Here is a 13,696-nt window from a genome sequence, read left to right as displayed (position 1 = left end):
AGATATAAAGGTAGTAAGTTTTCTAAATCAGTTTCTACACTAAAGATATAAAGGTAGTGAGTTTTCTAAATCAGTTTCTACACTAAAGATATAAAGGTAGTGAGTTTTCTAAATCAGTTCTTACACTAAAGACATAAAAGTAGTGAGTTTTCTAAATCAGTTTCTACACTAAAGACATAAAGGTAGTGAGTTTTCTAAATCAGTTTCTACACTGAAGATATAAAGGTAGTAAGTTTTATGAATCAGTTTCTACACTAAAGACATAAAAGTAGTAAGTTTTCTGAATTAAATTACCCACCGACAACATAAAACATTCAGCACTTTGTGTACGCTTCTCATTTAGATTATTAGGAATCTGATCTGCAAGGTGGGATTTCCAGTTACCACAATTGTATGCATTCCTGCTTTGAAGAAATAATGGAGTTTTGATTTGTAGGTGATGTTACAACTTCTGGAATTCGACCCGGTTTTTCCAGTAGCATGCGTATCAGATTCTTTCACAGAAGTATTCCCTGTCCAAATGATATCTGAAAATGTCTACGTTTGTGACCTGTCAGCTATACAGATGTGCATGAATGTTTTCGTTGGACTTGGTTTTACGCAAAGAGTTCAAAATAATTGGTAGGTTGTCAGTTTTTTCCAGATTTCCATATTAACATCCAGAATGGGTGAACAGAGCTTACCTTCCAGGAAAGGTTTCACTACTTTTTTCATAAATATCAAGCTAGATGACTCATTATTTAACAATTATTTGTTTTCTTTTATTAAGGGAGAGAAATACCTTGTTAAACATTCCGAAAGGTAAATTTTAAAAAACACCGTCGCACAATTCTTGAACAAAGGGATTAACATTTGAGTTGTTCAATTAAAAAAGTCCAGGTGTTTGTATTTAGTCTTTGAAAAACAAAGTAGATAAAGACAAGCAGTTGTAAAATAGTCACACGAGTTTGTTTACAGTCAGTTTTTAGATTTTTACAGTACGAAAACAATTTATCTGGTCACTTTAGTAAAGATATTGTGTGAAACAAATTAAATGTTTATAGTACAACAACCATTTTTCTGATGACTTCAGTGGAAATATTGTATCCAACTGATTACGTGTTAACAATACAACAACCATTTACTGGTCACTTTAGAAAATATATTGTATCTAACTGACTAGATGTTTATAGTAAAACAACTATTTATCTGGTCACATTAGTAAAGATATTAATTTAACTAATTAGACATATATACTACAACTTCTTGTCTGGTCACTTTAGGATAGATATTTTATCCAAATGACTAGATGTTTACAACACAACAACCATTTATCTGGTCACTTTAGTAAAGATCATGTATACAATTGATTCGATGTTCACATTTACAACTGCCATTTAGCTTTTCAATTTAGTAAATATATGGTATCCAACTGATTAGATGTTTATAGTAGAACAACCATGTATCTGGTCACTATAGTAAAGATATAGTATCCAACTGATTAGATTTTTACAGTAGAACAACCATTTATCTAATCACATTTTTAAACATATTGTATCAAACTGACTGGATGATTTCAGTGAAACAACAATTTATCTGGTCATGTTATTAAGGATATAGTATCAAAATGATTATATGTTTATTGTTCAACAACCATTTATTTTGTAACTTTAGTAAAGATGTTGTATTTTAAAGATTAGATGTTTACAGTTCAATAACAATCTGGTCACTTTAGTAACGATATTGTATCCAACTGACCAGACGTTTACAATACAACAACCATTTATCTGGTCACTTTAATAACGATATTGTACTCAACTGACTAGATGCTCATAGTACAACAGCCACTCTTCTGAAGATTTATTAAAGACATTGTATCCAACTGATTAGATGTTTATCGTACAATAACTATTTATCTGTTCACTTTAGTAAATATATTGTTTAAAATTGACTAGAAGTTTACAGTACAACAACCATTTATCTGGTCATGTTAGTAAAGATATTGTATCCAATTGATAGAACGTTTATAGTACAACAACGACTTATCTGGTCACGTTAGTTAAGATATTGTATCTAATTAATTAGATGTTTATAGTACAACAACCATTTATCTGTTTACTTTAGTAAAGATATTGTATCCAACTGACTAGACGTTTACAGTAAAGTAACAGTTTATAACTAAGGCTTAATTCGTCACTTTAGTGAAAATATTGTATACAACTGGCAAGACGTTTACAGTAAATTAACAATTTATAACTGAGGCTTAATTCGTCACTTTAGTAAAGATATTGTATCCAACTGGCTAGACGTTTACAGTAAAGTAACAATTTATAACTGAGGCTTAATTCGTCACTTTAGTGAAAATATTGTATCCAACTGGCTAGACGTTTACAGTAAAGTAACAATTTATAACTGAGGCTTAATTCGTCACTTTAGTGAAAATATTGTATCCAACTGGCTAGACGTTTACAGTAAAGTAACAATTTATAACTAAGGCTTAATTCGTCACTTTAGTGAAGATATTGTATCCAGTTGACTAGATGAATATTGAGTGAGTGACATCATTACACAAATTCTAGTCAAATACTTATTTGTATTCGGGAAGGGATTTTATTCTTTAATTGAGGCACATGTGCATACTACGATGGTTTATTTTGGATCATAGATGATATATTTGCATGCAAGTGTTACTTATTGCACTTCGAGTTCGCAAATGTTTCTCAGTTGCGTCATATTATCACATGATTATGACTTACTTTCACTAAAGGATGATATATTTGCACACGAGAGGACTCTCAGAGATGGTTCATTTCTGTCACGAATAGAATGTTTGATTACTTATTTTCACTCAATGTTGGCTTACTTGCACTCAAGATTTACTTATTTTGACCCAATTATAATTATATTTTACTGGTAGCGTAAATGCTGAGATGTAATTTACACTGAGAAATAAACTTGGAAAAACATTAAAGGTCCACTGTAGAAAAATTGTTAGAAACAATTACAATGAGACGAGTGTGCTATTGTTGAACTCTAAAAGGTTTTTTATTCAACAGCAACAAACGAACAACAATAAGGGTAGAGATCAGTGAGAGAGCTCCAAAAATCAAACGTGCTAAAATGAACGAGAACGTTCGTAAGGTGGTCGTGGAAACTGATAAAATACTGAAGTACAATACGATGAGCTGTAGCAAACTGTTCTCCAATCAGACAGTTTCAGAGTATGATCTGAAAGGTAGGTTATAAAACAGATTTGATCTATGTTGACTCAATAGAAATTTACTTATTGTGTTTTTTTCCTTGTTATAATAACAAGTTTGATCTATGTTGACTCAATATAAGTTTACTTATCGTACGTCTCTTTACATTGTTATAATAACAAGTTTGATCTTTGTTGACTCAATATAAGTTTACTTATCGTACGTCTCTTTACATTGTTATAATAACAAGTTTGATCTGTGTTGACTCAATATAAGTTTACTTATCGTACGTCTCTTTACATTGTTATAATAACAAGTTTGATCTGTGTTGACTCAATATAAGTTTACTTATCGTACGTCTCTTTACATTGTCATTTTGATCTGTGTTGACTCAATATAAGTTTATCAAGTTTGATCTGTGTTGACTCAATATAAGTTTACTTATCGTACGTCTCTTTACATTGTTATAATAACAAGTTTGATCTGTGTTGACTCAATATGTTTACTTATCGTACGTCTCTTTACATTGTCATAATAACAAGTTTGATCTGTGTTGACTCAATATGTTTACTTATCGTACGTCTCTTTACATTGTTATAAAAACAAGTTTGATCTGTGTTGACTCAATATAAGTTTACTTATCGTACGTCTCTTTACATTGTTATAATAACAAGTTTGATCTGTGTTGACTCAATATAAGTTTACTTATCGTACGTCTCTTTACATTGTTATAATAACAAGTTTGATCTGTGTTGACTCAATATAAGTTTACTTATCGTACGTCTCTTTACATTGTCATAATAACAAGTTTGATCTGTGTTGACTCAATATGTTTACTTATCGTACGTCTCTTTACATTGTTATAAAAACAAGTTTGATCTGTGTTGACTCAATATGTTTACTTATCGTACGTCTCTTTTACATTGTTATAATAACAAATCTGATCTATGTTGATTCAATATAAGTTTACTTATCGTACGTCTCTTTACATTGTTATAATAACAAATCTGATCTATGTTGATTCAATAGGCATAAGTTTAAAGCACATGACCGGTACACGGTATCACATACCATGTGATGTGTTTTGTGTGAACCAACAAATATCTTTTACGGACATGAACATCATTGTTTTCGTCTTCTCTGTGCAGCATAACCAGGTGGTTGGGGACGCTTCACTCGCAATCTGAGGTTCGGAGGTTCGAATCTTGTCACACCAAACATTGTCACCCTTTCAACCGTGAAAACTTATAAAGTGTAGTCAATCCCACTATTCGTTGGTAAAAGATTAGTCCTAGATTTGGCGGTGGGAGGTGAGGTGTAGCTTTCTCTACTTTTACACTGTTAAATTAGGGACGCTAGCGCAGATAGTCCTCGTGTAGCCGTGTGCGAACACACCAAACGAAAGCATCGTCTTTATTTCTGTTTGATAGTCAGAATAGATTTTGGTCTTCTTATAAGCTTGAGTGCGTGTAGTGAAATCTTGACACCATCCTGGTAAAGTTTGATTCTGATTAATGTTACAGATCAAGACTGCATGATAAGACAGAATGAGATTCATATTAACATCGCGGTTCATGTGGACCTTCATCCTCACTCATTACTGTTCACGCTGGGTGAAGAGAACCAGCTATCGTCTCTTTGTTTTTATAACCTAGGTGATCAGATGAATGGATCTTTTACTGTCATGAGAAATAAGGTAAAAACCATACTTTACTACAGTGCAGTTGTATTTATAACTATTCGTTTCTGAGACGTTGTTCAACTTGCTAAATAAACTTGTTTAGCTTGTTTTCAAAGTAGAATTAATTTTTGTTCACGTAACAATGTATGATAAGTTTAGCTTGTAAAAAGTTCAGATAGTACGTATGAATAGAGCAACTTGGGTTTACTGTATATAATATTACAGAAAGAACAAATAACGTTGTGTGAACTACGTCTGAGGAAACTAAAAGACTGTATATTTTTACTCAATTGAAACGTCTTCAGCAATGTTCGTATTTAACTGTCATGAATTAAAACAAATTCGATTTAAGTAAACGTTTAACGTATAAGTACTCTTTTTGTTTCAAATGTAGTTGAAAGTTTATTTCTTGTGATTCACTCTTTAGAATTTTATAATTCTGTGTCAATAAATTTATGTAAAAGTTTATAAATACTGAAGACATTGTTAGCGCAAACAAATGTCACAGAATTAATTAACAATTAACTTTTACAGATACCTCTGACGTTTGAGATTTTGGCTCTGGATAGCTTCTGTTGCAACACTGTAGAACTAAAGATTGGAAACGTCATTGGAGACGGAGGTGCAGGAGTTAACTTCACTTGGAGTGTAACTAAGGAACCTTCTGGAACAGGTAATGAGATTAGTTGTTGAGGATCCCGTTAATTATTTGAACAAACTTCAGCCAAATAATTTAAGATTTCAATATGTCATCAAAGACGTGATTTCAAGTCATGACGCAGCTTATGATTTGAAGAAGAACATTCTTAACAGTCGGGCGTGGCTTAAATAAATATGTGTCTTAAGATACACAGAAGAATTATGACAACAGTTTTAAACACGTGTTGTTTAACAGACTGGTGGAAACGGCAAGTTTTAGATGTGTTTATGATATTACGAAACACATCTACAGTAAAACAGTACCATGTTAAGCCTATAACATCTTCTCCCGGTACTTATAACCGGCTAAAAGTAAAGTCTGAATCGACAACCATACGGAGTGCCCTTTTTTAAAAAAAATCTTCACATATAATGACATTATCAAAACTTTGTCCCAATCTCATATAAACATTAATTAAATCAATACCTGAGCAGATATAAGTACTACCTTAAGTCAATATTGGAAGTTTTAAGATTGACGGAGAAAACTTTATATAACAAAAAGTGAGAACTCTTTTAAAGGATTCATTAAATGTCTATTTACTCATAACCGTTTTAAAGGTTTCAGTGGATGTCTGTTTACTCATGACCGTTTTAAAGGTTTCAGTGGATTCTGTTTACTGACAATCATTTTAAAGGTTTCAGTGGAAGTGTGTTTATTGAGAACTATTTTAAATGATGAACTGGATGTGTGTTTACTGAGAACTATTTTAAAGGACTCACTGGATGTATGTTTATTGAGAACTATTTTAAAGGATTCACTGGATGTACGTTTACTGAGAACTATTTTAAAGGATTCAATGGATGTATGTTTATTGAGAACTATTTTAAATGATTCACTGGATGTATGTTTACTGAGAACTATTTTAAATGATTCACTGGATGTGTGTTTACTGAGAACTATTTTAAAGCATTCACTGGATGTGTGTTTATTGAGATTTATATTAAATGATTCACTGGATGACTGTTTATTGAGAACTATTTTAAAGGATTCACTGGATGTATGCTTATTGAAAACTATTTTAAATGATTCACTGGATATCTGTATATTGAAAACTATTTTAAATGATTCACTGGATGTATGATTATTAAGAAATATTTTAAAGCATTCACTGGATGTGTGTTTATTGAGATTTATATTAAATGATTCACTGGTTGACTGTTTATTGAGAACTATTTTAAAGGATTCACTGGATGTATGCTTATTGAAAACTATTTTAAATGATTCACTGGATGTCTGTATATTGAAAACTATTTTAAACGATTCACTGGATGTCTGTATATTGAAAACTATTTTAAACGATTCACTGGATGTATGTTTACTGAGAACTATTTTAAATGATTCACTGGATGTATGTTTATTGAGAACTATTTTAAATGATTCACTGGATGTGTGTTTATTGAGAACTATTTTAAATGATTCACTGGATGTGTGTTTATTGAGAATTATTTTAAATGATTCACTGGATGTGTTTTTACTGAGTTGAGAACCTTTTAAAGCATTCACTGGATGTGTGTTTACTGAGAACTATTTTAAAGGATTCACTGGATGCATGTTTATTGAGATTTATATTAAATGATTCACTGCATGACTGTTTATTGAGAACTATTTTAAAGGATTCACTGGATGTATGTTTATTGAGAACTATTTTAAAGGATTCACTGGATGTATGTTTATTGAGAACTATTTTAAAGGATTCACTGGATGTATGTTTACTGAGAACTATTTTAAATGATTCACTGGATGTATGTTTACTGAGAACTATTTTAAATGATTCACTGGATGTATGTTTACTGAGAACTATTTTAAATGATTCACTGGATGTATGTTTACTGAGAACTATTTTAAATGATTCACTGGATGTATGTTTACTGAGAACTATTTTAAAGGATTCACTGGATGTATGTTTATTGATATCTGTTTTTCGTTGCAGACGATTTTTTCCTATTAAAGAAAGAGTTCTATCTATTGAACAAGAGATCCGTCAGAGTTCCAATAATCTTGGCAAGTTTTTTTAAATGTTTTAACATTAATGTAGAACCAGCTTGTTAAAGGGTGTTTTCTATTTTTGATATACTATTGATAAAAAATAAACAATATGATATTTTAAAAGACAAATTATGTTGAATATCTTATAAATAGGATTGGCCCCGGTACGGCCAGGTGGTTAAGGCACTCGACTGGTAATCTAAGTTTTTGGGTTCTAAACCTCGTCTCAACAAGCATGCTCGCCGCTCCATGTTACGGTCAATTCCATCATTTGTTGATAAAAGAGTACCCCAAGAGTTAGCCGTGAATTGTTATGACTAACTGTCTTCCCTCTGGTTTTAGGCTGGTAAAGTAGGGATAGCTACTGCAGATAGCCCTGGAGTAGCTTTGCGCGAAATTCAAAACAAACCAAAAAATAAGATATCTAGTTTTACACTGACTATGGGTAGTTTTCATTTATTTCTACACTCAAACATCTAATTATTCGCAAAAAGCCGGTTTACTTAGTTTTTTTTTATTTTCTAAGAGGCTGTGTGCGATTTGTCTTTCAGGTTTTCTAGCAATATTGCACAGTATTAATTTGCACTTGTTCCAAATTGTAAGCTGAAAAAATAGAGAATACAGCGCCCTCCTCCGAGTCTTTAGAATAGTGGGATTTCATCATTATAATCAATGATCATTATAGAACAGAAAGGAGACAAGTAGTCAACAACACCCTACCACTGAATTACCCTGATCAAATAGTGAGATACAATCACCGCTTTTAAAACGCCCACACGACCTAATGTGCGGAATATTTTATTTTCGCGGGACTCGAATTATGAACTCTTGGATTCGTTGTTCGAAATGTTAACTATTGGGCATTGCTAGATCTCTAGATGTTTGCAGTTTTACATTAATTTCAACTAGTGAATGTTGTATCAAACAGATTATTTCGTATAAATAATAATAAAAATTCAGTACTTTATAAACCTTATAAGTTGGGGTCAGTATAATTATGACGTAGTCGGAATTAAATCAATACATAAAACCAAAAGTAAGTAATTTTACTTAACTTATAAAATAAACGTTATCTTTAGTTCCGACCAAATGAAAGTTATATCTTTACTGTCCGTGGAGTCTCACAAGCTGGATTAGAATTCATAAGGAACAAGACGGTGTTGATAACAAGGACGAACCTAACAGCGACCATTTTTGGCCCTGAAAAGTTGGATTCTTTAATAGACAACGTCTTTACAGCACATATTGACATGGATGAACAGTGGGCAGCAAAGGGTCAATCACTCAGTGTAAGTATTTCAACGTAGTTTAAAATATTGTCGGTAAGGGAGATATACCTTACTGTGGAAAGTTTAAATATATACCTTACTATAGAAAGTTTAACAGATATTCCTTACTGTGGAAAGTTTAACAGATATTCCTTACGATGGAAAGTTTAACAGATATTCCTTACTATAGAAAGTTTAACAGATATTCCTTACTGTGGAGAGTTTAAACATGTACCTTACTATAGAAAGTTTAACAGATATTCCTTACTGTGGAAAGTTTAAACATGTACCTTACTATAGAAAGTTTAACAGATATTCCTTACTGTGGAAAGTTTAAATATATACCTTACTGTGGAAGGTTTAACAGGTATTCCTTACGGTGGAAAGTTTAACAGATACACCTTACTGTGGAAGGGTTAACAGGTATTCCTTACGGTGGAAAGTTTAACAGATACACCTAACTGTAGAAGGGTTAACAGATATTCCTTACCTTGGAAAGGTTTACTAGATATTCCTTACCTTGGAAAGGTTTAACAGGTATTCCTTACGGTGGAAAGTTTAACAGATACACCTTACTGTGGAAGGGTTAACAGATATTCCTTACCTTGGAAAGGTTTACTAGATATTCCTTACTGTGGAAGGGTTAAGAGATATTTCGTTAATACTAATATAAGAATTATTAGAAGTTTGAATAGGAACTTCTTTATTATTGTGAAGTAGATACAGAAATATTTTATTTATTTATTTGAGTCTTAAGACAATTGGAACATATTACATGTTCATGAGTAGTGGTTGATTCTCGTGGATATGTTGTTGTGGGAGGACACCTGCTATACAAGAGTTGTAGCTAATGCAGCTAGTTAAAAACCACTCACCGCCAATTCTTGGGCGACTATTTTACCAAAAATATTGGGGTTGTCCATCACATAAAAGTCCCATGGCTAAGAGAGTGATCATGTTTGGATACAGGGATTCGAATCTTCGGACTACGAGGTCGAGCGCCATGACCAGCAGTCTGCTTATGGAATTTTTTTACACTGATGCTGCTTGGGAGGCTGGTCTTGTGGTTTGTAATGGTCAGACCAGAGGTGATGTGTGACCAATTCCAGTTGACCTCACATCAGAGGTTGTCTGAAAAACCCGCCAAAATTCCTTAACACCAGCAGGGGTCTCAACAAAGAGTCCAAGACATCGTCAAAGTTAAGAACACCAGGTGGTTACCGTCTCTGATCAACAACTTATGACGTCAGATCAAACGCTTGTTTGTTTGTTTGTTTGTTTGTTTGTTTGTTTGTTTGTTTTTGAATTTCGCACAAAGCTACTCGAGGGCTTTCTGTGCTAGCCGTCCCTAATTTAGCAGTGTAAGACTAGATGGAAGGCAGCTAGTCATCACCACCCGCCGCCAACTCTTGGGCTACTCTTTACCAAGGAATAGTGGGATTGACCGTCACATTATCACGCCCCCACAGATCAGACGCAGATTTCATATGGAGTCCAACCCATCATCAATGCTGAGAATACACAATGTATCGATTCTTAAATAATCTTTCAAACAAGAGGCAGGGTATATCTTATTTATATTCAAACGATAAAATTTCGTCAAGAAAAGTTTAAATATGGGATTGCAAGGCTCCTCGTGGGATTTTCTCGTACCTACGTTGTGAGCGTGCATATGATCATAAAATCAGTTTTTGACGACGAAGTATATTTATTCTGGCGAAGAAACGTCGTCCGAAAGTTAATGTGGATAGAGTCCACAGTTAGTTATCAACAGTAACTTATTTTACATAACTTGTTACAACTGTGTGAGTTTTTAAGGTTAACGATACGATCCTCTTGCACCAGAGTTCAGTCACGTCATTTTTGGTTTTTGCTTCACAATAAGTAGTGTTCATGTTGTAAGGAGCGGAAGACCACTTCGGACTTGAAAATTTTAATCACTTTAGAATACTGATTCAACAAAAGTCCAGAAACGCTGCTTTTTAGTGTATTGATTTATATTTTAAAGTTTATAACAACTATCCGATCGCTCGTGTGGTCACCATCAGGTCAACTGTTATTTATTTGGTGATGACCAAACGAGTGGTAGACATGATGTTATAAAGTTAAGAGAATAAAATAATCCACTCAAAACGTTGGAATACTGGACTTTTATTTAATGGGTATTGTGACTAAACGATAATCTATAACAACAGTGATTTATAATAACAGTGATCCATAACAACAGTGATCCATAACAACAGTGATCCATAACAACAGTGATATATAATAACAGTGATATATATAATAATAGTAACAAATAATAACAGTAATTTTTAACAATAGTGATCTACAACAAGTGTATATTTTCAGTTTATGTGGACAATTTTGCCACCAGATGTCGTCCTACCTTCTGAATGGGGCTCAACACTGGTTATACCCCGATATTTGATGGAAGCGGATAAAACATATTCTCTACATTTAAGAGGTATAAATAAATATTTACAAAATATTTTAAAACTGTTAAGATAATAGTTTACTTCCTCGAAGTAGATAAGTTTATTTAAATAAATTACATAAATTATAACACCGCCAGGATTCGTTGTTGTCACTAACGTAAAGTTCTAGAGTGTATTAAAACTAGTGCAAAACGTGAAGTTACTTTAACCATTAAATCCAAGAACATTCGAAAAGAATTTTACTGTCTGTTTTCAAGTTCTAAAGACAAAGTTGGACATTGACTTCTTAACTAACAGTAATATCCAAACTTAGAACTATAATTGTATTATATGTTTGTAGAAAACTTTCACAAACTTTATTTTGTGTATCTATATCATGTACAGTATTATTTGTTTGTAGAAAACTTTCAAAATTTTTATTTTGTGTATCTATGTCATGTACAGTATTATTTGTTTGTAGAAAAGTTTCACAAACTTTATTTTGTGTATCTGTGTCATGTACAGTATTATTTGTTTGTAGAAAACTTTCACAAACTTTATTTTGTGTATCTGTGTCATGCACAGTATTATTTGTGTTCTGTTGTACAGTAAAACTTTCACAAACTTTATTTTGTGTATCTATGTCATGCACAGTATTATTTGTTTGTAGAAAACTTTCACAAACTTTATCTTGTGTATCTATGTCATGCACAGTATTATTTGTTTGTAGAAAACTTTCACAAACTTTATTTTGTGTATCTGTGTCATGTACAGTATTATTTGTTTGTAGAAAACTTTCACAAACTTTATTTTGGGTATCTTTGTCATGTACAGTATTATTTGTTTGTAGAAAACTTTCACAAACTTTATTTTGTGTATCTATATCATTGATAAGGTCAAATTGGAAGCAGAATTGTTAGTAAAAATACAAGACAATTGAAACAATATTTCATGATTTAACATAAGTATGTTTATGTTAGCATAAAATAATGTCTAGTTTAAAGGAAATACGAAATACCTTTCCAATTATATTACGCGTTATCCCTCGTTATGTCAGCAATAAATTTACAGACTTATTGACCAAAATTCCGGGTTCAATTCCCTGCAAGGGATATATAACAGATAGCCCATTATTTAGCATTGCATCAGGAAAGTAAACATTACATATTAGTTGTAATAATGTATTAATGATCAATTCAGAATGAAACTGTAATAACTTATTGTTTATATATATATATCTCCATATTGTGTTTTCATAATTGCTTCCAATGCTTTTTCTGTATATATATATATATACACACAAACATAACTGAGCGAATCCTGCTGTTAAGTTTGCGACAGGAATAACTCACGTCTGTGGACAAGAACATCAAAACAGCTTATAACACTGAAAGCTCCTTTACTCGCTCGTGTAAAATGGGACACAATGATTATACCATTTGGTACAAAATTCTGTGTGGACGGATCCTCTTCTCGTGATCTTGGCAACCACCAGGGGTCTCTCGGCTACCGTTGGAGTTGTAGCATAGAGGGAAAGACGGGATGCTATGAGAGTGTTGTAGGTGGCTCCAGATTAGAAGATATACTTAAAGTTGAAGTATTTACACCTGTGATTTGTGTGCCTGGTAACCTACTGCCACCTGGACTGTAAGTAAACAATATTTATCACCAGATCATTTAAATATTGTTTTACCAGTAATGAAGTAAAGACATAAAAACTGGTACGTCATTTCTAAGTAAGGAAATATTAATAATAATAATCAGAAATACGTTGAACTTAAGAGATGAATAAAAGTAGAGAAATAGGAAAAGACAGTCACAGTTATACAGTGCAGTCCAAGTCAGTATTCAAGAGGTTAACAACTATACCTTTTGATAAAACTGTCTATATATAAGATGTTCATTTAAACTATAGCATCAGATGCAAAACTCGCATTAAATGCATACCTATTCTCTTTTAAATAAAGCTTCAAATGTTATCCTAAACTTATACCTTTACCTCTTCTATCCAAATTATATCCTTTCCTCCTCTCTTCTAGTTATATCTTTACTTTATCCTCTTCTAGTTATACCTACGTACCTCTTCTATCCTAATTATATCTTTACCTCTTTCTATCCCAATTATACTATTACCTCCTCTCTCTAGTTATACCTTCTTCTATCCTAATTACATTTTCACCTCCTCTCTTCTAGTTATATCTTTATTTCTCCTCTTTCTAGTTATACCTTTACCTTTTCTATCCTAATTATACTTTTACCTCCTCTTTCTAGTTATACCTTAACCTCTTTCATACTAATTATACTTTTACTCTCTTCTTTCATATACTTACCTATTCTATCCTATTATATCTTCAACTTTATCTTTCTAGTTATATTCTTTACTCTTCTATCCTAATTCTATTCCTCCTTCTAGTTATACTTTACTCCTCTTCTATCCTAGATTCTTATCTTTTACTCTTCTT

At 32.3% G+C, this 13,696-nt stretch overlaps 1 protein-coding gene across 1 annotated transcript; it reads left to right on the top strand.

The window, feature by feature from the left end:
* The first annotated feature begins 442 nt into the window (after positions 1-442).
* LOC143243349 (uncharacterized) lies at positions 443-12,885 on the top strand. The gene is made up of 8 exons (XM_076487207.1): positions 443-621; positions 3,036-3,214; positions 4,703-4,875; positions 5,395-5,533; positions 7,494-7,564; positions 8,629-8,838; positions 11,170-11,284; positions 12,566-12,885. Exons 1-8 carry the CDS (start codon positions 521-523, stop codon positions 12,883-12,885), a joined length of 1,308 nt encoding a protein of 435 aa, XP_076343322.1. The 5' UTR covers positions 443-520.
* Positions 12,886-13,696: the final 811 nt, after the last annotated feature.

Source organism: Tachypleus tridentatus, chromosome 2 (assembly GCF_004210375.1).
Source record: "Tachypleus tridentatus isolate NWPU-2018 chromosome 2, ASM421037v1, whole genome shotgun sequence".
NCBI lineage: Eukaryota > Metazoa > Arthropoda > Merostomata > Xiphosura > Limulidae > Tachypleus > Tachypleus tridentatus.
This window is presented reverse-complemented; position numbering and strand designations above follow the sequence as displayed.

What these genes read in the sequence shown, in the direction of transcription:
- LOC143243349 (XM_076487207.1), top strand. Translation starts at nt 521, where the DNA reads ATGATATCTGAAAATGTCTACGTTTGTGACCTGTCAGCTATACAGATG. An exon ending in TAAGGAACCTTCTGGAACAG is followed by an intron (nt 5,534 to 7,493) that starts GTAATGAGATTA and finishes TTTTCGTTGCAG; the next exon opens with ACGATTTTTTCCTATTAAAG. An exon ending in CAAAGGGTCAATCACTCAGT is followed by an intron (nt 8,839 to 11,169) that starts GTAAGTATTTCA and finishes GTATATTTTCAG; the next exon opens with TTTATGTGGACAATTTTGCC.